The 23,055-nt window shown below is 38.9% G+C and overlaps 4 protein-coding genes and 2 long non-coding RNA genes across 8 annotated transcripts in view; 2 read left to right on the plus strand and 4 right to left on the minus strand.

Moving 5' to 3' along the window:
* Positions 1-37: 37 nt before the first annotated feature.
* Positions 38-2,930, plus strand: LOC128880002 (uncharacterized). Its single transcript, XR_008457733.1, has 2 exons — positions 38-362; positions 2,738-2,930. It is a non-coding gene; the product is annotated as an uncharacterized LOC128880002 (long non-coding RNA).
* Positions 648-3,794, minus strand: LOC128879999 (F-box/WD repeat-containing protein 9-like). Its single transcript, XM_054129604.1, has 7 exons — positions 3,554-3,794; positions 2,784-2,943; positions 2,268-2,410; positions 1,961-2,190; positions 1,420-1,669; positions 1,079-1,354; positions 648-1,015 (listed from the first exon to the last, which is right to left on the minus strand). Exons 1-7 carry the CDS (start codon positions 3,635-3,637, stop codon positions 929-931), a joined length of 1,230 nt encoding a protein of 409 aa, XP_053985579.1. The 5' UTR covers positions 3,638-3,794; the 3' UTR covers positions 648-928.
* Positions 3,795-4,133: 339 nt separating this feature from the next.
* LOC128880000 (uncharacterized) lies at positions 4,134-12,775 on the plus strand. The gene is made up of 3 exons (XR_008457731.1): positions 4,134-5,016; positions 11,114-11,255; positions 12,671-12,775. It is a non-coding gene; the product is annotated as an uncharacterized LOC128880000 (long non-coding RNA).
* Positions 5,555-8,014, minus strand: LOC128879996 (solute carrier family 52, riboflavin transporter, member 3-A-like). The gene has a single exon (XM_054129600.1). The coding sequence runs from the start codon at positions 7,619-7,621 to the stop codon at positions 6,263-6,265; it is 1,359 nt and encodes a 452-aa protein (XP_053985575.1). The 5' UTR covers positions 7,622-8,014; the 3' UTR covers positions 5,555-6,262.
* Positions 8,162-10,719, minus strand: LOC128879997 (solute carrier family 52, riboflavin transporter, member 3-A-like). The gene is made up of 2 exons (XM_054129602.1): positions 9,833-10,719; positions 8,162-9,765 (listed from the first exon to the last, which is right to left on the minus strand). The coding sequence occupies exons 1-2, from the start codon at positions 10,042-10,044 to the stop codon at positions 8,682-8,684; spliced, it is 1,296 nt and encodes a 431-aa protein (XP_053985577.1). The 5' UTR covers positions 10,045-10,719; the 3' UTR covers positions 8,162-8,681.
* The window catches only part of LOC128879995 (uncharacterized), a 119,899-nt gene continuing 109,363 nt past the window's right edge, over positions 12,520-23,055 (minus strand). For 2 of the 3 annotated variants that reach the window (XM_054129599.1, XM_054129598.1), the window contains exon 5: positions 12,520-22,949. In XM_054129599.1, the coding sequence (XP_053985574.1) occupies positions 22,481-22,949 (469 nt within the window). In that variant the 3' untranslated portion in view covers positions 12,520-22,480. The remainder of the gene's footprint in view (positions 22,950-23,055) is intronic. The other variant, XR_008457730.1, reaches the window with a different exon arrangement.

A 23,055-nucleotide genomic window follows, 5' to 3' on the forward strand; every position in this document is an offset into this window, starting at 1 on the left:
CCCACCACCGCGCCACGAAAGCATTGGGACACCGGCTAACGACACCAGAATACCAAGTTGGATTTACGTTGGATCTCAACGGTGGATTCTTAATTAATCATTGATGGCTATTACACGTTCGTTTAACATTGTTTCGCGACGATATACGGTTTTTCGGGGATTCATACGGACAGACAATTGAACGTTCTCGGGGCATAGCAGACGAACACTTCCGGCGATGGCAGAGACATCGATCGGCTTATTGTTTCGATTCTCGCATTGGTAGTTGGGTGAAATTTGAATTGTATTTCGAATCGGAGATAGGCGAAATTCTTATCTAGATAATAAGTTTCGAACAACGAGCGAAAGATAAACACATTTTTGTACGTTATTCGTTGAATAGGTGTTAGAATTTAAATGATAGAACGAAATATGTCGAAATATGAACGAATAGATCGAGAGTTAACTGTTGAAAATAACCGTTGACAATAGATCGCTATACGCTCATTTGTTATTTATTATTCGTTTTAGACGAATTTAAATCATTCGATATGAAATGTAATTCCATTTTATGATTCGAAATCTTTATTAAATAAGTAATCGATCGAAAGTAGTTTTATAGGTTATCGTTCAATTTTGTTATGGGTATTTTGCAATAAGAATTAAATACTACGAAAAGTATTTTTTTATTTCACTAATGTCATCTAATCATCCGAGAGTATTCGTATGAATTGTATCCTTAATTTAATCCCTTTTTTTCTGTAGAAATGACCAATGACAATAGTAGTGTAAGTAGTTAACAATACGATTAGAAAAGCGTTTCTTAAATTTTTATTTGTATCTATATATACTTAATTCTTATTTAATAGATTTTTTTTATTAAATATTACTATAATATATAGCATGTCAAATGAAAATGCTCGTAGAAACCATTAATTTATTGACATCTTTATGCACATCGCGTCCCTGATTTTGGTCTCCAAATTTCAATCCCCTCTGTACCAGAAACAGCAAGGACGTCGTTCAAGTAATCAATCTGAAGAATAAGATACACTCCTATACAAATCTTACATAAATCAATATTATATAAGATACTTACGCTAGCTACTTCGCCATAATTCGATTTCAAAGTGACAAGGTGTTGCGGAGGATCAGTAGGACTGGATATTCTTACTGTCTCATCCGTGGAACTTGTTATTAAACATCCAGGTCCTGCATGAACACCACTGATACCTTTCTTGTGTTCAGTAGGATAACACTTAACTGGTTTAAAGTCTTTCTTTGGATCTAATACGTGCAACTTTGCACTACCATCTCCTACGTAGACCATATCTCTCTGCATGCACATACTCATGGGAAATGATTCTTGTGAAATCTGAAATATATTCACTAAGAATAATTAAACTTCTTTTTCTAAGACTTTTACTGTAAGTTCCTTACAGTAACATTTTTCATGATTCTTCCCGCCCTTTGATCCCATACACCGACTGTTTTATCTTCGCTGGCCGACAAAATAAATTGAGAATTCATCGCTAGTCTAATAACAGCTCTTTTATGTGGTCGGTACTTTGCAATAGGATGGTTGCCCAATCTCTGATCAAATACTAATATAGTTCTACCATATGAACCCGTAGCAAAAGTGGCTAGTTCAGGGCACGACGTAATACACAACAGAGCACCTAAGACGTCCCTAGAAAATATTTAATGCTTATGTAAAACATTATAACTTTTTGGAAAGATGCAGCATTTTGCATAGTCATTTTTGGCAGATCGAGCGAAAGCATGCAAAAAAATACTAAGCCGTTTCTTTGCTTGAGTTCCTTTTGTAGAAAAATCTTTAAGTATAGTGTCTGCAACTTAATATGCTAGTTTTGTAACAATATGTGACTAAACTATTTCTTAAAGATAAAATTTCATGCCTTCCTCGCTCGACCTTCCCATAACGTGAGCAGCGAAAATAACCAGTTTGGTTCTCATGTACATCTGATAAGTTTTGAGGGGGTAAAAACCAGTATTGGTAAGCGTCCATGCTTTAATGCTTTGATCCCAACTGCAACTATAAATGGTATTGTCTATTGCTGTTAGGTCCCAAATCCATCCATCATGGGCTAATTCTTTACACATAACACTTTCTTTTTCATTTTCTTCTGTAGGAAGCTTCCAGCATGCCAAGGATCGATCTCTTGCTCCTGATATACAAATGTGTCCATCCTAATTTGACAGAGAAATAATACTAATTTACTCTAACACAAATTTTCATATAAAGTTAGATAGAATTTAATACCTACCTGCATTAACAGCAATCCATCAATGGTACTGTACTGTAAATTACTAAGTGATATTCTCTCCATCGAATCCTCCTTCTTCCATAATGAAGTTTGTTTTTCTAATGCAACACATGATAATTTCCAAAACAGTTCATCGTCTTCAGCTAAATGAAATAACATATATCCATAAATGAACAATATATAAATGAGACAGTTAGCAATTGCTATCAGTGTGTAAGAATACATTTCAAGTAAGAAGTTAAATATGACATTATATAACTACTCATTCAGTGTTATCTTGCTGTTAATTAAACTAATAATTCATTGTAAACCACGCGTACCATTTTTCAAATGCAATACATGAAAATTAGGTTTTGTGTTAAATACTTAAAAGCTATATTATGTACAATAAAACTTGATACATAAAACACTTGAAGTACAACGGATAGTTGTCGCATTCATTAAATAGATGGTGTTTTATTTATTTACAGAATGATTGGTCGTGCAAGGCGCAAGGTTCTATCAATTTGAGCTAACCAGGAGGCAAAACTGGGTAACCCGTATTTGGCCAAATATGATTGATTCTCACTTTCCACAGGGAATCACTGCTTAAAATCTCATAAAACTGTTTACACACTAAACTCAAGCCATGTACTAAAGTAGAGGCATCTAGGAAAGAACAGATATGAAGAAATATCTGAAATAAAACGATAACATTGTGTTAGAATTATCTTCTATCTCCGTAGAAACATTTTAGAATTATTTTACCAGAAACTACATAGTTATTTCTTAAATCATGTTGATTAAATTTGCCTACAAGAAAAAGCATTTAAGAACATTTTTATATACGTGCATTATTTAAATACAGTCGTATTTTTAAATACCCTATACAAGAACAGGCATTTAAAAATGGCGACCATGGATCGCTGACGTTTTGATAAAATTCTTGGAATGTTCTACTTGTTTTTTTAATGGTACACGTTATAGGTCATTGCTAACCGAATTTATTCAGCTTCATACTTTTATTTCAAAGATATCTACAAGTTTATTTTTCATAAAAACTTTATCGAAACCACATACTTCGATGACAGTTATTTTAACGTTTGTAAACACCAGATATAGCAATACTCCATTTAATAATCATTGTACTGAGATCATTTACTACAGTCGTACAGATTTATCGAAATTGGCAAACTTTATTAGGAAATTTAATAATTGTGGAATTACAATGTTCTCGCTCTTTAGGTATTATTTAAACAACGAAAGCTATTAGTGCACGAGTATGTGCATAATTTACAAATACATACCTCAACGGGAAAATCCAACAAGGATAACTGAGAATCCGTTTTATCATCCTCAACTTGAGAGGAGCTTTGTTCATCATCGCACATTTTATTCTAGAGTGGCCAGTACTTAACGTCGCGATTGTAAACACTATCATTCGATCGATTCTCAAAGTTTCTGATGACTCAACGCGCAATGAGAACAGATAAAAGTAACGGGTGTTTTCACTTACGTTCTTATTTACCGTTTTGGTCCTCGTGCTCGTTGCAGTCTTGCACCAGAGCGCATGACTCACTATCTCCGTTTAAGTGCATTTTGAGACCGACTCCTAAGTCAGGGCTGACAACCAGGAATGGGAAAAATTTTAAAAAGAATTTCACAGAATTCTATTAACTCATACAATTTAAAAAGAACACGGCACGTCGAAATGAGGCCCTTTATTTTCGATGAGCTTCCAGTTTTCACGTAATTGAAAAGCTAAACGTGGTTATTAGCTTCGTGAGAGGTTATCAAGTCAATGAACGAACACTTTATTAATTACGTATGAGAGCACTTTAATATATTTGTTATTTGGTCGTTTACATAAAATATGTTATATATAGGTTATATGAGGCAGAATACATTTTTAAAACATTCATAAACATTTTCTCATTAGATTGATAACCTATATTGTAGAATGAATATATTCTGGTACTTTTGATAATGAAACTTTATATACAGTGGGTGTAGAAAGTATTCGTACATTGATCTATTTCCAAAAAAACTATGTAAAATTGTAATTTATTAACTTATTTTTTATAAACAATGACATTCTAGATATTCTCGGAAATCTCTAGAATAGATAGAGTACAAAAAAAAAAATAGCTATTTATGTAAGTTACGAAATTAACAAAAAAAAACAAAACAAACAAAATGTTGAAGCAATAAGTATTCATAAGTAACGTATAAACGTCGATAAAACAGAATTTGATTTCTAGTGCTGCCATTTAGCGGTGAATTGCTGAACTGCTAAAAATTTTTTGATCAGTGTTACCACCACCAAGTACGCAATCCGAAGGGGTCGTCATTTGTTCCGCGGCAATGAATGTGATAGGACGCTTTGAAGGACGTGTGTATTGTGGTGAGTGTCCTTCATTTGTACATATTCGCTTCTAATCTAATCGTCATCCTCTGTTAATGCTTTTATCCAATAATGATAGATATTTAATACTAAATTCAATTAATATCGCGAGAAAATTGGTACCGGTTTACACTTTTTTTTCGCCGCTTGAGTGTCAATTGTCGTTGACATTTTTAAGTTAGATACAGTCTTCCGCGAGATATTTTCAACTCGATTCTTGTTTAGTTATAGTACAGCTGTATTTGTTTCAACAAGCTTACATTAATTCGTCGTTTTGTCTGTAGATTGAAACCGATTGAAATTCGAACGCGAGTGTTGCATCTCGACGCCATGACAGTCAACGTGCAAACGAAATTTCATCAAGGGGTAATTAGTCATTTTAGTACATTTTTACTGTTTTTTGATCGAATAGTTGTGTGCCTTACACATTGTAGTTTTACGAGAAGCATTATTTTCATTACCAGTACTCGATAATGCTGTAAATACGGCAAGTAATGTGTCGTTGGGATATGTGCTTGGTTCCCGCGCAAATGTCGAATATGAATCTTGATATATTTCAAATAACTTTCGAAACGCTTAGTTCTTATTCTTGCCATTGGCGGCACTGAAATCTTACACCAATCTTAGTCGATAACGTTGGAAGTGATACAAAATTATACTTCCATAAAGCGAAAAATCGATTTTATACCTCGTCTGTGCTTATAAATTAGAAAATTATAGAGTCTTAAATATAATTTAGTTTTTTTTTATTTTCGTCCTAATTTGTAGTTCCGAATCTCTTCACCAATGAAACATTTATGAAAAAGTACTTGAATACTACTCAAGTAATGTTTTACATGGTGTGCAAATAAAGTAAGACTTTACTTTAATAAAAATGTAGGTGAATGGATGAAATAGAACACTGTTGAACTATAAATCATTTAATTAAAGCACAGATCGCTTCATAACACTGTTTCGAATCCACAAAACATCGCGCGCGTTTTACATTTATAAATAACTTTGTACCTAATCGGTATAACATTCATTATAAAGCAATTAACAATCTCAAATTACAAGAACAATAGTATCATGCGCTCCTGATAAACAGAATATATTAATTTTCAAAATTCTTACATACATATTTATTTGGAATGGTATCACGCTTTATCTGGAGTTCACAATTGATGTAATTTATAGATAATTCCATCATTTTCCATAAGGAGGAAATAATGATTGTTCGACCAAAATGTGTAATCAGTTTATCTTGAGTACGTACATACAGTGTATTAGAATGCAATATTTGAGATAAAATTAGATATTAATCATACTTGAATCATACATTGTTTTTTAAACTCACAAGTTACTCAAATGCAAGTGACGCGCAGTCAATGTAGCATTCATACAACATTATTAGTTGTGTTTATTATAAGTGTATTTGTAAATTCAGACACACATGCTCGATTACAAAAATATCCCTATGAATAAAATATATATATACATGTGTCTGTATCTCTATTCAGAGTGATATACCAATCATCAGTTCTCATTACTTAATGCAATATAAAAATACATGTATCTTTGGCTTCACTTTTGAATGCTCATGAAAGTGAACAAAGATGCAACATTTATAATTTTATTCGTTTTTTAAAGCACAATTATCAGGCATTTTAAAATACTCGGTAAAATTAATAGCTATGAATGAAAATATTGCGCCACTTGCAGAACCTATTTGCATAACTGCACCTGCATTAAAGAGTATTTTGGGAAGCATTGTATTTCTAAATATCGATACAATAGACAACTTTAAATAAGAAATAGACCCTATTAGACCTGTCCACGACACTATAACTAGAAAAAGACCAAGTTTGGTATCGTGCAGTGGAGGAGTAGGAGACATTAATGCTAAATATGTGACATAGCTTCCAACTGTTAAACACACTATAGACAAGTAATTTATAATTTTTATGTCTGATACTGTGAACCAGTATGCTAGTAAACATACAAGTGGATTTGCAAACTGAGATAATGTAATTGATAATTTATATGCTACATTTCCATATGGTAAGCAAGAGTATGATTGTATGCTAGGAAAGAAGCCATTGCTAAAAAAGTAACAGATAGCGAGTAATATGAATAGATAATATCGCGTCTGTTTCATTAGACCTTCATTGTGATTATGAACAACCAAATCTTTATTATTTCCTTTTAATGAAGAATGTTTCACATTTTGTATATCATTAGGACAATTAGAAATACTTGTTCTCGTTTCATTACATATACAATCAACAGATCTATCAAGATTTTTAGCGTTTTGCACAAATGGAGAATATTCCAAAATAATAAATGCAGTTAGAGATAAAAATAAAATAATAAAAATGAAAAGGAAATAATCGTTTGGAGAAAAATTCAAACCTGAGTTAGGAGAATTTGTTGTATCGTTTTTTACACTTGTACAATCTGAATTGTCTCCAACTCCTTGTATTAGAGCAACTATACTCGGCAGTACGCCGCTTAATCCTTCACCTATGAAAAATGATACCAAAAAACTTTGGTTAAAATTGCGAAGGTATGGCATAAATAATACAGAACTGAAACAGCCTAATAGAGCAACGAAGAATGTTAAAGTAAATAGTATCACGCTATGTTCTGTTTCGTTAATAACAGTCTTTTCGGAATAGAAAAACGTTAAAAGACCCATTGCACAAGTTCCTAAAACTAGCAAACACAATATCCACCAGGACTCGTTTGTTTTACATTGAAAGTATTGTAAAATTGTATAAAGCAAAGGTCCGATATTAGCAGCCTGTATCACTAATACTAGGTAAACTGGTAAAGTCCAGCTTTCGGGAGACGTATTGATAAGTACTGGTACTTGTACGTATATTCCATTGATACCAGTCCAAGTAGATATGCCAAATATAATTATAAGAAGATGCAGAGCGATGCGACTTTTTCCCTTGCATCTACTTAAATCTTGTGAAACATTCCTCATTTTGCTGAATAATAATCAATAACAAATTTAAATGATTACGATACTATTAGATAAATAATCTTACACTACATAAACTTACATATCTTGCAACAATTAATATCTTCATATAAATTCTTTTGATATATATCACTAATAACACAACAGTTTAATACAGTAAAATATTACTGATTAAAATTCTACAGTATTTAGTACACTTCTAACAAAGATACTGATGCAATGAGATGATATGGCTTCTACCTTCGATTTCTGCTTAATCCAAACAATAAAATTTATCAGATAAAGAAACAAAGTTGATACTTTGTAAATCCTTAAATTGTCAAAGTGGCAGTTAAAGTCTCTTTGAAATATGAGCATTCAGAAAAGTGGTTCTCTACATGAACTCATGTATCTAATAAAGCATTATGTCATTGTAACTGAACTGATGATTCTATAGCACTTATTGAGGTACCAATATCTCCATGTTTATTGTAGATAAACGTTTCACAATGAATAACATGGTAGAATTGTATATTTTTTTAATTGAGAGTTTTGAAAATGCAATTGACTGTCATGTACAATATATTTGTGCCTAAATGTATGATTGTTCTTTAAGTACATTCATTCACCTATGCCAAGTCCAAATTCTTTGAAATACGTATACAAAATTTAAGTAAAAATGCATTATGTCTTACTTAAGTCTAGTCAAACAATTGTTTCCATACATTTGTTTTTTTTTACAGATTTACACGTTATCTTTTTCCCTGATGTATCACGGTATAAGTACTTTTAATACTAATAATGTACATGGACTTTTAACTATTATATATGATTTAGCTTGTCAATTAAAATAAATTGATAAAAACTAAACTGATTCCTATTTGTGTAAATCCGCTAGTAGGGATCAGCCTTAGTCGTGAAAGTTTACATTCTCTAAATTTATCCACATTACTGGAACAAGTAGTAATTATACCCTCTCTTTTTTCAAACAATAGTCATTACTCATAGGAACTAAAATGTTTTGTATACGTTAAAATTTTATATACTTTTTTCAATTGGACTATTTTGTATTCTATGTGAAATGTTATTGTCCTGTATGCATCGAACACGGAGAATAAGAATGAAATACTTTTGCATGATTAACCAAAACGAAAGTGACTATTGCTCCAATTAATGACCCAACTTGAGTTGCGACACCAGTGTAATATAGACCCCTGCCGGGATCGGGTCTAAACAATGTCGTAATACCTAATTTTATAAATCCTATTAGACCGTTAATTAATATCCACGACAAAATTACTAGCAGTTCTCCTACCCATGTGTTTTGTAAAGGCGGAGTAGGCGATTTCGCAGCCAAAACGCAAACGAAAGCCGAGAGTACCGTAACAATTACGAGGAGGACAGTGAGAAAACTTATTTTTGGTACTTTAATAACAAAACCTAAACACATCGCTAGTGGGCCAGCCATTGACGATAGTGTAACAGTTAAATGATATGCGATATTCCCATATGGTAAACAGGAATACGACTGAAGACTCGGTAATGTACCATTACCTAGGAAAGAAACAATTGCCATCATAATTAATAAATATGTATACACTTGCTTGGACATTGCCCAACCAGAGTTAGTTTTATAACTTGGTGGTGCTTTTGTGTCTGTGGGCAATGTTTCCATACTCCCTGGATGTTTCACGCGTTCTCTAATAGCAACAGATAGATTATTTAATCCTAAGAAAGCTAAATAAGACAAGAACAATAAGGCACCGATGAAAATGAAGAATATTTTACACGTGAACCTGGGCTCTGGATAATAAGGTGTGAATTCTATAGTGTTTGAGTCAGGTTTAGTAGTATTCAAGCATTCTGGATTTCCACCAACCCCTTGGACTAATGCTACTACGCTTGGCACAAATCCACTGAGCCCTTCTCCTACGAGATACGATACTAAATAAATTTCTCTATAGTTCCTCATGTAAGGCATGAAAAGAACTGAACTTGTACATCCAACGGCGGCTGTTACAAACATTAGGGACAAAAGAGCAGTTGAATGCTCATTGCCAAATACTACAGAGGTTTTTTGATATACAAATGCTAATATAAATGTAGCCAATGATGCAGCTGCTAGAAGTGAGTATGTAATGTATTTATCACATACCCACGGACTGTACCTGAAAGAGAAAACAATATTATTATAATTGAAGATATGAAAGCTTTAACAAATTCTATAGTGCTTACTTTATATACATCGTGTAAAGTATTGGTCCCAAGTTGGCAAATTGTACTAGCATGACCATATATGCTGGAAGACTCCATCCCTCTGGAGAATTGTTTACTAGAAGAGGTAGTTGAACATATATACCATTTATTCCAACCCATGCACCAAGACCAAACAATAGCGCGAGCAGGTCCACTACTAATCTTCTATTGCTCAATCGTTGACTCAACATTTTGATTCCGTTGTCATTCACCAGCAGTGGATCCACACAGGTCAATCGACCTTCATGTGTATTTTCCTGTCTCTTCTCCGTTGTTTGTCTTGTTTTAGGAACACTTTTTAGGCTCTTATATTTGAAGACACGTAGTGGTACAGGCAGCACAATAGCGTAAAAGACTTTTATTTCCTTATACTTAATGTTCCCCAAAACTCTTACGCAACGATTTCACTAATTAAGCATATGTGCCAGTTGCAGGAAAAAAAGAAATTCAATTTTTTGATGCAGTCAGCAATTCAGTTGTCATTCAATACTGTTTCGGTGTTCGCGATGAATTATACGTTGTCACTAGCTCTTTTTCCACGTACATATTTTTATAAAATCGTTCTACAGTCTCAAAGGAATTTCGTAGCCGTGTTTTAGCACCGTTTCAAGACATGTTTCTTTTTCCTCTTCACGGAAAACATAACCCACCGCCGACAAAATTTCACAGCCACGAGATAATTGCCGATAGATACAATTATTTGACGGATACGTATATAACTTACGAAGTTCGCGACTGCGTGATCGAAATTGTTGAGCAAACACAGTGACAACAACGTGGCAAACTACGGAACGTTAACTGACGTACAAATCGATCAACGGCCGCAGCTCGACTCACGACTGTCGTCTGTCTCTGACTGTCTCTATCCTTTTCGATGATTAACTATCGTGCGAGTAGGCATGCAGTTGTCAATTATTCTGTCAAGGTTGTCAATACATTTTTAGATGTACAATATATATAAGTTTAGAGACGCGTCCTAACGAGGTGTACGATTCTAGAAACTTTTTATTTTTATATTTCTATTCAACGAACGAAAGAAAACAGTATAACTTTTGTTTTTAATATCCGAAGATTTCAAATTATACGATTAAAATTATATGAGGTTTATACAAGCACATCGCGTACGTAAATTAAATGTAGAATCGATTTTTTCGCGGTCAGCGGCGTTAATTAACAATTCGCGGAATATTATTTCACGCATGATAATTTTGTTTTTCAATAAAAGATTTTATTCATGTTGAACTTTGCATTCTCTTTCAGATTGTGCACTCCAGTACGATAGTTTATCGTTCCATATATGCGGGTCAATTACCAGAATCATCGTGGCAGGTCAATTATTGTAATCATAGTACACCGTTTCGCGTATCTGTGATCGATGCAGCATTCAACGGAGTAACGATGCGTCAGTTTCGAATACCTTGATGTAATCATAGACGAAGACATCTTGGGGGTCGATGTCTCTTGTGACCGTTTTGTATTGTGTCGCAACAGTCACGAGTGATAGTAATGCGTGTAATTACAGTCGTGAACCATGCAAGAAAGCATAAGATAATCGAAAGCAAATTTATTGGGCAATCCATTTGTTAGGTTGTCCCGAAAGTTTTTTTCGCGAATTGCACTCAATTATTTTATGTGGTCGTGTTTATATAAATAGACAATCTATAGATTGTTCAATCTATAGATTGTTCAATCTATAGATTGTTCAATCTATAGAAATTATAATTTCATAGGTATTCATATTGTAACAGTAATGGAGCAAAATGAATCGTGCACAATTCAGTAATGTAACATAAAACATAAAATATTGTGCATGTATTACTTATTAATAAAGCGAAAGAAACTTTTGGGACAACCTGATAAAAAGGTCAACGATCTAAGAATAAGTTTTTATTGTTACAAGAGAAAATTTGGTCTTTCGTGTTATCGTATAATCTGATAGCTTTGTGTTCGTTAAAATTTTAATGACATTGATATTGAGATAAGTAGACTGCGGATTTTTGTGCATTTATAGGGAATTCGAATGTGCAACAAAACTACGAAACGCGCACAGTATGCAAGAATATAAAAAATATGGAGGATAAAGTTCATATTGTAATATTTGCAGAATAAATACCTATTTAGGTTCAATTTTTGTAGCCGCGTTTGCCAAGATGTTATTTTGCATAAAAATCCGCAGTCTAGAGATAAGTAACGAATTAAAGGATACTTACAATTAGCTCTATAAGGGTAGGTAACGATAAATAAAAACCACAATCGGTTGAATATAGCAAGAACTTTATAAAAGACGAGGCAGACTCACAGATGGTTTAAGTACATTAGTATATATATGTATATCCTCAAAACTTCTTGAGAAACGTGTGACGGTTGCGTTCGCATTTCTGAATAGATCACACTGATGAAAAAAGGGTTTTGTTTTGCGTTAGAGGTGCGTTTACATCGTGCGTAAAAAGTACGAACATACATCGATCGAAAAAGAGTCGTCACGAGGGGGATAGGAAGCTGAAAAGGAAACGCACGACCTCCCTCTGTACGTCGCGCCATTAATTATCGTCGAAAAATTTCGTTTAACATACTTTTGCATTTTTCAATCGCAACGAACGTCAGTTTTTCTTATTACATGCAAATATAGATCGTCGACATACATACATATGTATTTATTTCGTTGGTTATTTTTTTTTTTACTAAAACTTAGAAATACCTTTCTTGTTGTTCGTTAATACACGAAATCAAGTATTATAAATTTTAACAAGCGAGCCTTGGAATGATTTGTTGTTACGCCATTGCGTCGGTGTTAATATTTTTCTTTTTATTTTACAGGGAGGATGATAAAATGGCGCGAAACAGCGACCCTGATGGCGCGCATCACGGAAGAGGAAGTCGCGGCGATAAGAAAAAACGTGACGCCTCCCCCAAGGAAAGGGACACGGAAAATATACATGAAAAAATTACTCCGAGAAAAATTGTTTCGAGTAGTAAATCGCGTCGCAGGCGATCGTTTCGTAAACTATCGAGGAGCGGCCATCGCCGCGTAAATGACTAGCGAATCTTTATTGTTTCATGGTGTTTCACCGTCTGTCAGCGCGCACGTTCGTTTCCCCGTGTGAACCGTCTCGGTTCGTCACGATGGAAATGTTCGACGCAAATGATGGATCGATCTCTATGTTTCGATCGGGAATTGTTCGCGATCGTTTATCATCGTTCGTCATGTGTCGGGTTACGGAACGTTTCTCAACAGAAATACAAGTTTTTTTTTTTTCGGTAGGAAAGCGCGGGATATAGTTGAACCTTTGTTAGCGAAAATGAACATCGATCTAGATATATCGTAGGGATTATGTAAAGCCGGCGACTGACTTGCAACAGAACATTGTAATGTAACGAGAACATTCGCTTATTGTTAAACCGGCGACTGACTTGCAACAGAATGCTGTAATGTAACTGCTTGGCACGATTTGTACGGTTCGGCACCAGCGTTACATTACAAGGTCGTTTTTGGAATCACGTATTCTCGCTTCGAACTCTCGGCTGAATTATCTCTCAATGCTTCCTACTAGCGCGAACCGAACTCAAGACCGGCTCGTTTAGTTGCTCGCTAGCAAATGTTCGCTAGCCCGTCAAGACTAAGCAAATGCTCGCGTTAAGCCGGCGACTGACTTGCAACAGAACATTATAATGTAACGCGAGCAGTCGCTTAGTCTGGACGGCCTCCTGCGCTCGGTTCGCTCTCGACCGTGGTCCACTGGTCTGTCGGTTTTTTGACGAACCTCTTTGATCGTCTACTTTTCACTGAACTGAGTAGGAAGCATTGCGAGAGAATTCAACCGAGAGTTCGAAGCGAGCATTCGTGATTCCAAAAACGACCTTGTAATGTAACGTTGGTGTCGAACCGTAAAATTCGTACCGAGCAGTTACATTACAGTATTCTGTTGCAAGTCAGTCGTCGGCTTAAAATTCGTGCCGAGCAGTTACATTACAGCGTTCTGTCGCAATGAAATAGGTCAGAGAGCGTTTGTTTCGGTCCCAAACGATCTTCCGTCCACTTTATGATACGAGTTCTGCAGGGTTCCTACGGCGATGAATGTATGAAGGCAGCTATGCCCTCCATATTTCACGTCTCGTTTTTAGGAAAAACCGATAACCTGGAGCTGGGCACGATATTAACGTCCGCCCTCTTGGAAAGAGTTACAGACGCGGAATATCGATGGACAAAAATTAATTATGCGATGCTGGGAGTGGGGGATCGCAATATCGGGCCTGGTTTGAAGAATCGGGACTCGGTTGGAGGCCAGCGACCCGATACTTAGAAACTTGTACACGAAAGCAAAGTGTTCTCGTTCGGGTCGATTTTAAAGAGGTAGCCTGGTTTAGAATTTTGAAACAAGTAGTTTTTTCTTGTATGAAGAATTAGCTTTGAGAATATGTTCGAATAGAATGAATATATTACTAACGAGGAACACGGTACGATCGAAAAATATTAGACACCACGTATTTTTGTACAGACAGATTTAAAGGGTGAAAACTACCCGCAAGGTTGCGAGTACTTAACTTCATAACGACTTGTTCTCTATGTTCTTCGACGCAATAGAATATAACCTGACATCGAACGATTATTAAAGCTTGAAAACACGTGTAAAAATACTCGAAGTATGAGTAGATACGCGTACAAAATTCGAAATCGATAGGTTCTCGTACTTATTTTTAGATCAAATCACGAATAAAGCCTGGATTGACGATCTCTAGACAAGGCTGTCCACTCGAGTGCTTCGTCGCGAGAAGCTGAAACGTCTTTATCTCTGGAGATAATCAGATCGTCCCGGCTGATGGGTATTTTATGGTGGCCGAGACTTTCATCTCGAAAAGTTCGCGCGACATCGATCCACGATGGATAATTCAATACGTTTGAAGTAGAAAGAAAAGTACATCGTTAGAATATTTACATCGATTGTAAACTCTCCCGTCTAACGCTCGTATGAGTAATCAAGGTTCTCCGAGGTCAATTGATGCCATGATAGACTGACGTAAGAGGATGAGATCGCGGAACATTTCTCGTTGGCCAACAGTAAGCAAAGCTCGATCGTGAGACAGCAGGAATATATAGATAATACGAGATAAGAGACTAGGTACGCAGACGGGTAGATAAGTGGCGTTTGACGAAAAACGGAATTACAGACGAGGACGGAGATCCGAGGAAACGGGGCTCCTTGACCCGACTGACTTGTCGATCCGTCTGGTGAATTCTGACCGTACTTCGTGTTCTCGCGTTCCTCGACGACGCGACGATGCCCGCGCTCGGCCCTCGTGAGAGTGAATTTAATTGACTGAAGTGCCGAACCGAATCACGGGCACGAAGTCTTGAATCTGCGACCTCGTTAACACCGACAACACGTGGAAGATAACATCGTCGAGTGGTTTATGAATTTATTGCGGTCTCTCGCGCGCGGCTCTCGTTTCCCTCTTAACTTTCATGCCCCTTGGATGTTCAATTATACTTGGAAATTCGGGTTATTGGGTATCTCGAGTGCCACCAAGTATCGAATACTCCAAACTTCCTAAAACATGGTGCGCGCTCGATGCTTGAAGTTACTTTGGTCATTGTAAGGGACAGTATATTCCAGGACCTCGATACTAACCGAAATATTGATTGCAATGGAGATAGATGTTAGGTGTTCTAGATATCCGCGACGTTCCAGATACGCTGGACATCCTAGTATCGAATATCGTGGGTGCCTGAGGATTTCCAACTATTTCTGGATGTTTTGGAATTTCGTGTTTCAAAGATCCTGCAGCACCCGAACTTGCGTTTCCCGCTATTTAAGATCCCTGTTATCGATACGACCGTAACCTTCCAGGTGCTGCGCGATGTCCGACGAAGCAGCAGTTTCTCCCTTCGACATCGTTATCCTACCGGAAGTAGAATCGCGGGGTATCGCGCTGACAGACGTTAAGGTGTTCACCCCGATCGGATTAGGTGCGATTGTCAGAGCTGCTGTCACGCCTGTCGCGAGCGTTTCGATTAGAAAATTCTAGATCGAAAACCGTGAAACAGGAGAATATAGACTGATAGGGAACAGGGTGAGATTCCTGGGCGACAATTTCCGTTGGTCTCTCGAAATTCAGGGTTTTGTGCCTGTGTATGTGTGTACGTGTGAGAAAGTCGAGCTTCAACACGGGACGCTCTTTACAGTACGCTTCGTTCGATAAAATCTGACAAATTACACAACGATACAATGACATTAGATACGATCGGTTCACGTCGTCGATAATATCCGTCGACTCGGTTCCAGGAATCGCTCGAACGATTCCTAACTATTTCATTAGAGCCAAGTCGATGGGTCAGCCCAGGCCATAGGCGTAGGCTCGACTAGTCTTCGATGACGCATCGACGTCGACGATGGTCCTGTATACGTGACCGCATATAAGATAAGAAATTTTTATTCGAGGACACCGCGGGAAGTGCGTTCGCTACGAGAGAGACCACTTCCTCCCTTGCTTTATTTTATCGTTTCCTCCGCGTTGTTAGGATCATCTAGCCAGTAGTTGACGGAGTAAATTATATTCAATGGTAAGAACCATCAGGACGGCTTGTGGGGCCCTTCAGCTGTACGATGGTGCCCCGCGTAACCCTCGAAAATCGAGACTGTCGATTATCGATGCACGAGGCACGAGTACAGGACTGTTTCTTGGAAATTGTGATTAGTTTAGAGTAGAAGTATCTCTTGTAGGTGTATTTCTCCTCTAGAAAACGATCAGCAAACGGTTATCGACTACTGGCAAGGTGATCTTTCGTTACAATGTTAGTCACGTGACAAGCTTAGTTTACATCCAGCTTTATCGCTCCATTGAACGTACCGTACCCCGCTATCGTCGCGACATAGAGGTACTACACAGACATAGGAGGTATACTTCGCGGATGAACGATATTCGATACCAATGTTTGACCACCGAACTTTATTAATCGAAAAAGTTTATAGTAGACGAGCTAATCTTGAAGCTTTGAAATTCTTCCGTTCGACTATTAACACGTGACATTAGACCTTCGACGAGAATTTCTAAAAAACGCGACCGGTGATCAACTACTGGCAAGGTGACCTTACATTACGGAAACGCGTAAATACCAAGGATTCCCTGGCCTCCATAGGCGTAGGAACAATCGTCAGGAATCGAGCGATCGAGGTCTCTTTCGAATATTGGGATTCCCCACTCGAGGAATCTTATAGTCGCAGTGACCACAAACAAAATAAAATAGCTAATCGCGGTCCAATCCTGCTCAACAGGGAGTGGAAATTCCACCGGAAATGGAGAAACGTAATCGCGGTGGCGATGTAAGCGCGGTAGGCCGCCATATTAAAATGGAAATAAGATCTCGCGCGAGTCTTCTATGGTACCGCGTATAACCGAATAAATCCTCGCTGACTCGAAACGAGAATTTCCCCAGAAACGGAGACTCTTCGCAGGTAATTCTAGAAGAGCCGCTATTTGTCATTTTTATCGCGCTGTACAGGTTATGTTTGCTCACGTACCACTTATCGGGGCAAGGCTTACCCCAAATTTGACCCACTGAACCACGTTTAGAATATCGTTAGCGAGAACGTGCTGGATTATAATTCCCTTTGTCGCAATTAGAATTTCACCGTCGCTAACGAATTTTGCCTGACAAGCGCGGAACTTTAACGTTAAGTTTGAAGTCGTGGACGAAGTCACAAGAAAAATTAGAATCGAAGAAGATAGCGGCTATCGCGACAGCTGCCGGTAGACGCATACAAATTGTTGCGATTGTCGAAGTTTAAAAGATATTGCAAATTACAGAGTTGGGCAAATTCTATTTCGAATAACGAGGTTCGTTACGAAATTTTCTCGTTTGTTAACTCTGTTAGAGCCACCGTGAGGTGGAGATAATTTTTTTGTTTTACGAAATGTCTAAAAAATAACGTTTAAAGGTGACATCACCGTACACATTGAACAGTTGTTCAATAATTTAGGTGACTCAGACATACTTCGTTGCGTAACGAGTCTCGGAAAACTTCGTTTTTCCTCAATGTAATTATAAACGACGAAGTATATAGTCGCGAGTTAGCTAGAGGATCGAAGCGTGGACAAAATGGCCGCGATTGCTGGAGTCTCGAAAGGGAGCTCGATCCCGCGATTCTCATAAAATCCTTCTCTGCTTTGCACGTATATAGGCACAACTCTCGTAATCATCTTTCATAAATCTTCAACAATTTAGTACAGTTTAGTACAGTTATATACAAAGTATACAGATTCCGCTATTACAGAGGAGGGATACAACTTTCATGCGACGTATCGTGACAAGCCAACGAGTTAAAAGCACGGAGGCTAGTACAGTTTAAACAAACAGCGATCTGTCGTACTAAATTAATCAGATAAGTAAGCAAAGTTCGTCGAACGAAATCGGAATACGTTCCAAGCATCGTGGCTGATGGAATAATTGACGAAAGGGAGATATTCGAGACACTTCCCTTCGTGGACGCTGGCTTTGCGTCCGTGCTTTTAACTGTCTGTTGCGAGACCTGACGGGTTTCGTGTACACAGGTGCGCCCGAATTACCTGCGGGCACACGTGCGCTGCACACGACGATTCATAGTGGTCTGTTAAACGTGTACGCGATGTGGACTGACGGCGCCTTATCGATCGTTAGCTAACGATGAGACGGACGTGGTGCCCTGACGTGCACGTATCGCTCGCGGGCACGTGTTTCGGTGTGCTGTGTCACTCGCAGCCGGAGTTGGGCAAATTTTATCTCGAACGAATATTCGAATCAGATTCTCATTCGTTATTCGATAGGCTTTAGCGATGAATAAACGTACATACGCGAGGAGAGAAGAAACACCAATGGCGTCGTGTCCGGACGACAGAGATGGGCGAGACTTTTAGAAACTCGAACCTGAAACGTAAATAGATTTTATAATTCGCACTCTAATTTTTACTGTACAAACGATAATTTATAAGTTTATTGTTTTATTCGTTATTCGAGTTGTTTCACGTAAACAAGAGTTTTTCCCATCTCTGGCTGACGCACATCCGGACGCAGCGATGGGCTCGAATGTGACCCACGGTGCCGATAGATATTGGATCGAGCGTACGTGTCACTTAGGATGATGAGACTGCAGGAAGTTTTTGTTTTCAGGTAGACGGGAGATGGCACACAAGGCGTGAACCAGCGCTTCCTGAACTTTACGGCGGGGAAGTTCTTTGGGAAAAGGCGGAAAGGGTAGCGTATCTTCTGCTTAGTAGTAGATGGTACTTACCAGTTTGCTGAAAGAAGGATTGGGGCGAAGAAGATTTCAAGAGAACAAGTTTCGTAGAGATTAGGAACAACAGGGGAGCTAGGAGTTAGATGATATTAAATATTAGGGGAAGTAATGGCGCGGGGGGAGGGGAGGGGGAGGGGGAGGGGGGGGAGCTCAAGGGATTCCCAGGGCATCTTGAAGTAATTGAGGTTTTGTGTAGCTTATTATTTTGTTGATAAAAGATTTATGGGAAATAGGGGTGCTTTTAGAAACTCGTGAAGGTTAAAAAGATACCTAATGGCGTAAAAATCTTACAAAGGTAAACATTTACACGAATATTGGGCAAATAGGGTGCTTTTAAAAACTCATAAAGGTTAGAAAGATACCTAATAGCGTAAAAATCTTACAAAGGTAAACATTTACACGAATATTGGGCAAATAGGGTGCTTTTAAAAACTCATAAAGGTTAGAAAGGTTCCTAATAGCGTAACAATTTTACAAAGACATTTATACGAATATTGGGCAACGAATAATATCCACTGCACAGCCTTTTATTCTATAGAACAAATTTTTATTATGAATTTTCAGGGTCGAAGAGTTCCGTGGATCGGAAAATGGCGAGGAAAGCGCTCGTAGAGTTCAGGAACCCTCAGTTTATATCGTTTGCCTGTTTCGTTTCGACGAAATGAAGTGTTAATTGGTGTGCTTCCGTCGGACGAGCGAATTGGAGAGAAAAAAGGAATATCGACGGACTGTCCGTTTCGTAATCGGATAGCGACGCTAAAGTTAACATCGAAACGTCGATCCTGGAATGCTCGACGGGACGGGACGAGCAGGAAATTAGATGACAAACGTGCGACCCCAAGGTTCGAGCGCAATATCGTTCGCGACCCAGCACGTACAGTCGCAGAGAGATGGGCAACATTTTATTCGGAATAAAAGACAACAAACGAAACGGTTAAATTCTCTTCATTGCAAAGTATTTTTTCATTTTTTAAATTTTCTTCCCATTCTCTAATCTTTATTCAACCGTTCATTTCGTATTCGTTGTTCGAAATTTATATTTAGATAAGAATTTTGCCCATCCCTGCTGTTGCACGGTATAGAACGCGACCAAGGAGTTCTAGGAAAATAAGTGTGTACTTTCGGCGAGCGATAAATTGGATGCATCTTCGATCTAGGCGTTATACGCGGTACGTCGTTCGTGCCTCTTCGCTCCGCACCGGGATTTTCGTTAATTATTTCTCGAAGGTAATAGAATACTTTTTAATAAAAAGAAAGTAAACATACAGGAAGGTTCAATTTTAACATATAAATTCATCAAAAGTGTAGATGATACGTACACGTTTGATAAGGAAATAAAAGATTCACGAATATCTTTATAACGAGCTTTCAGTGATGGGTAAAACCCTAAGCTTCGAATAAATCTGAAGTTCGCCGATATGTTTGTCTTGTTTCCTCTCTTGAATATTTTCCAAAGAAGGAAACGAAGCAAACATATCGGCAAACTTCAGATTTATTCGAAGCCTAGGGTTTCGCCCATCACTGCGAGCTTTTCACTTCAACGATATTTTCTAAGCTATCCGGAATACATAAATCTCTTTGCTGGAATTATAATATATATATATAATAGAATAGAAATTATCGAACAAAATTAACGAATACCCCGTGCGCGAAACGAATCGAACGACAGCATCGTTCGCATTATGTTTACCCTGGTCTGTTGGCTTCCATCTTGGAAGGCAATGGTCGTGCCGGACATCCACGCTTGCGCGCATACAACGGCCTCGGTTCCCCTACTTTCGTTTATGTAACATCGACTGCACTCTAAACTCTGTTTTTTTTCTTTTTTCTTTTTTAATTATTATAATCTTTTTTTTTTTTGTAGTTTCTTTTTGTATATTCGTTTTAAGGTGTGTACGTGCTACGATTATTACGTTGTTACGAGTTGGTGGCGACTACGCCGCACGGATCCTTTATTATCAAAGAAGTCGCAGACGATAGGTGAAAAAAGTCTTTAGAGGAAAATAGGTTTTGTTTGTTTGTTTTTCATCCATTTTCTTTTTTTTTTCTTTTTTTTTTTTAGTAAATTGACAAGTAGATAGAATCGTGTGTAGAATCTAATCGACGGACGGGACGGGGCCATACGAGTATATTTCCCCCGTCGATTCCCTCTTGGTTCCTACCGTGTATCCGTGTGTCTGTGTGTCTGTATGTTTCGTGTGTTGCAGGTTCGACCGGTTCCCGAGTCGATTATTATTAAACGTCGAAGCCTTGTTGGTTTCTCCGTCCGTGGTACTCGAGAACGAACAGCCCCGGACGGGCCGTTCCATTCGAAGCTTCATCCTTCGGAGCTGTTTCATCGTCGAGTGCCCTCTACCGGACGAGATACGTATCCGTCCTTGGTCTCTGTTTATCGGACTCCATCAGCAAAAGAAAAAAAGTAGCATGGACGAATGTGATCAATCGACCATCCCCGCGAAACCTTCCCAGACTGAGCGATCCATCGTCCTCGTCTCGCGTCGTCTTGCTGTCCCGTTGTCCATCCGGTCGCCAATTACGAGCTTGTACAGCGCGGAAGGAAAGAAACCCTTTTGCGCATCTTCTCTTCGATAGAATTCACGGACGAGTCCGCGTCCCAATCCTCGCTCTCAATGCTCTACCGTCAACGTAGCCGCGTGCTGGCACTTTCGACCTTGGTTATCCTCGACGTGCACGGCGTACGTCGACGACAAACGTCATCGTCGAGTCTCCGGTCCACGAGAACACAAACGAGTCGCGCGTTGCTTCTCCGTCGACGTTTCTTCTCCACCGTAACCGTCCAACATTCTAAACTCTCCACATCACAAATACGTCACTGTTATCCGGGTACCCAGTTCGAATCCCGTATCGTACCAGTCCACTGGTCCGCGAGCGCGCTCCTTCAAAGAGGCTCTCCCCGTCTGGTGGCCATCTTGGCAGCCCTGGAAGCCAAAGCGCCCAATGAGCACACGAGACCCGTCAGGGTCTCCCAGAAAGTGGTCCTACGTCTTTTGTGCGCTGCCTGACCGACGTACCCCAAATAATAGCCGGCGTAATGGTCGTTTCCACGTTCCGAGGCGCTGTCCGATCTGCCCACGCTGGACCGGGCCGACTTCGGTTGCTGGAAGATGCTGCGTCGGTGCTCCTGGTTCTGATCGACGCTCTGCCGCGGGGAACCGTCGCTGTACCTTTGCTGGCACTGTTGCGCCTCCTCGTAGAGGTGTTGCTGGAGCTGGACGTTGCTCAGCCGTCGGTCCATCATCCTGACCAGATTCTGGTGGACGCGACGATCGTTCTCTTGCACGATCGGCAATTGTCGTCTGCAACCGGCGGCTGGCAGCTCGTTCATTTGTTCCACTTGTCAGGCGTATTCGGTGTCCGTGGACGCGGATCTCTCGAGATGCGCCTGATGGCCACCGTGATGCTGTTGGTTCTGCTGTTGCTGTTGCTGTTGCGCTTCAGCGTACGCCAGGCTCTTCTGGTAGCTGAACAACTGCCTCTCTAGACTGTAATTCTCCCCCTGGAGCGAGGCTATCTCGCGTCTCATTTGCTGATTGTGTATGCGACAGACGTCGTCGTACTTGTGGTAGGTCGCCTGGAACAGTAGGTGGCTCTCGTTCCACTCTAGGCGAATCCTCAGCTGACCCTTGTCCGTGAGGTAGGGACAGTGGTTTTCCTTCACCTCGTTCGTGTCCAGGTTTGTTTCCATGATGATTCCTTCGTCCGTAGACTCTTGAGCGTAGTAACGACTGAACGGGGCTCCTGGGAGGCTGGTCGCCACGGTGCTGGGCTCCTCCTCCCTGAGCAGGTAGGCCGACCAGCTCACGTACCTGTCGACGCAAAAATAAAATTGGATTTTTTAAACGGCGAGTTTCTCACAAAACGATCAACATAAACTCTAACTTAGCTCCTTTGTTTTCAGGTTCCATTAGGAAA

Source organism: Hylaeus volcanicus, chromosome 7, assembly GCF_026283585.1.
Source record: "Hylaeus volcanicus isolate JK05 chromosome 7, UHH_iyHylVolc1.0_haploid, whole genome shotgun sequence".
NCBI lineage: Eukaryota > Metazoa > Arthropoda > Insecta > Hymenoptera > Colletidae > Hylaeus > Hylaeus volcanicus.

Bases quoted from the DNA above. Each gene is read 5' to 3' on its own strand.
- LOC128879999 (XM_054129604.1), bottom strand. From the start codon at position 3,637: ATGTGCGATGATGAACAAAGCTCCTCTCAAGTTGAGGATGATAAAACG. The intron at 2,944-3,553 runs GTATGTATTTGT...GTTTTATTTCAG, and splicing joins TGTTGGATTTTCCCGTTGAG to ATATTTCTTCATATCTGTTC. The intron at 2,191-2,267 runs GTAGGTATTAAA...CTGTCAAATTAG, and splicing joins ATGGATTGCTGTTAATGCAG to GATGGACACATTTGTATATC.
- LOC128879996 (XM_054129600.1), bottom strand. From the start codon at position 7,621: ATGAGGAATGTTTCACAAGATTTAAGTAGATGCAAGGGAAAAAGTCGC.
- LOC128879997 (XM_054129602.1), bottom strand. From the start codon at position 10,044: ATGTTGAGTCAACGATTGAGCAATAGAAGATTAGTAGTGGACCTGCTC. The intron at 9,766-9,832 runs GTAAGCACTATA...TTTCTCTTTCAG, and splicing joins CTTTACACGATGTATATAAA to GTACAGTCCGTGGGTATGTG.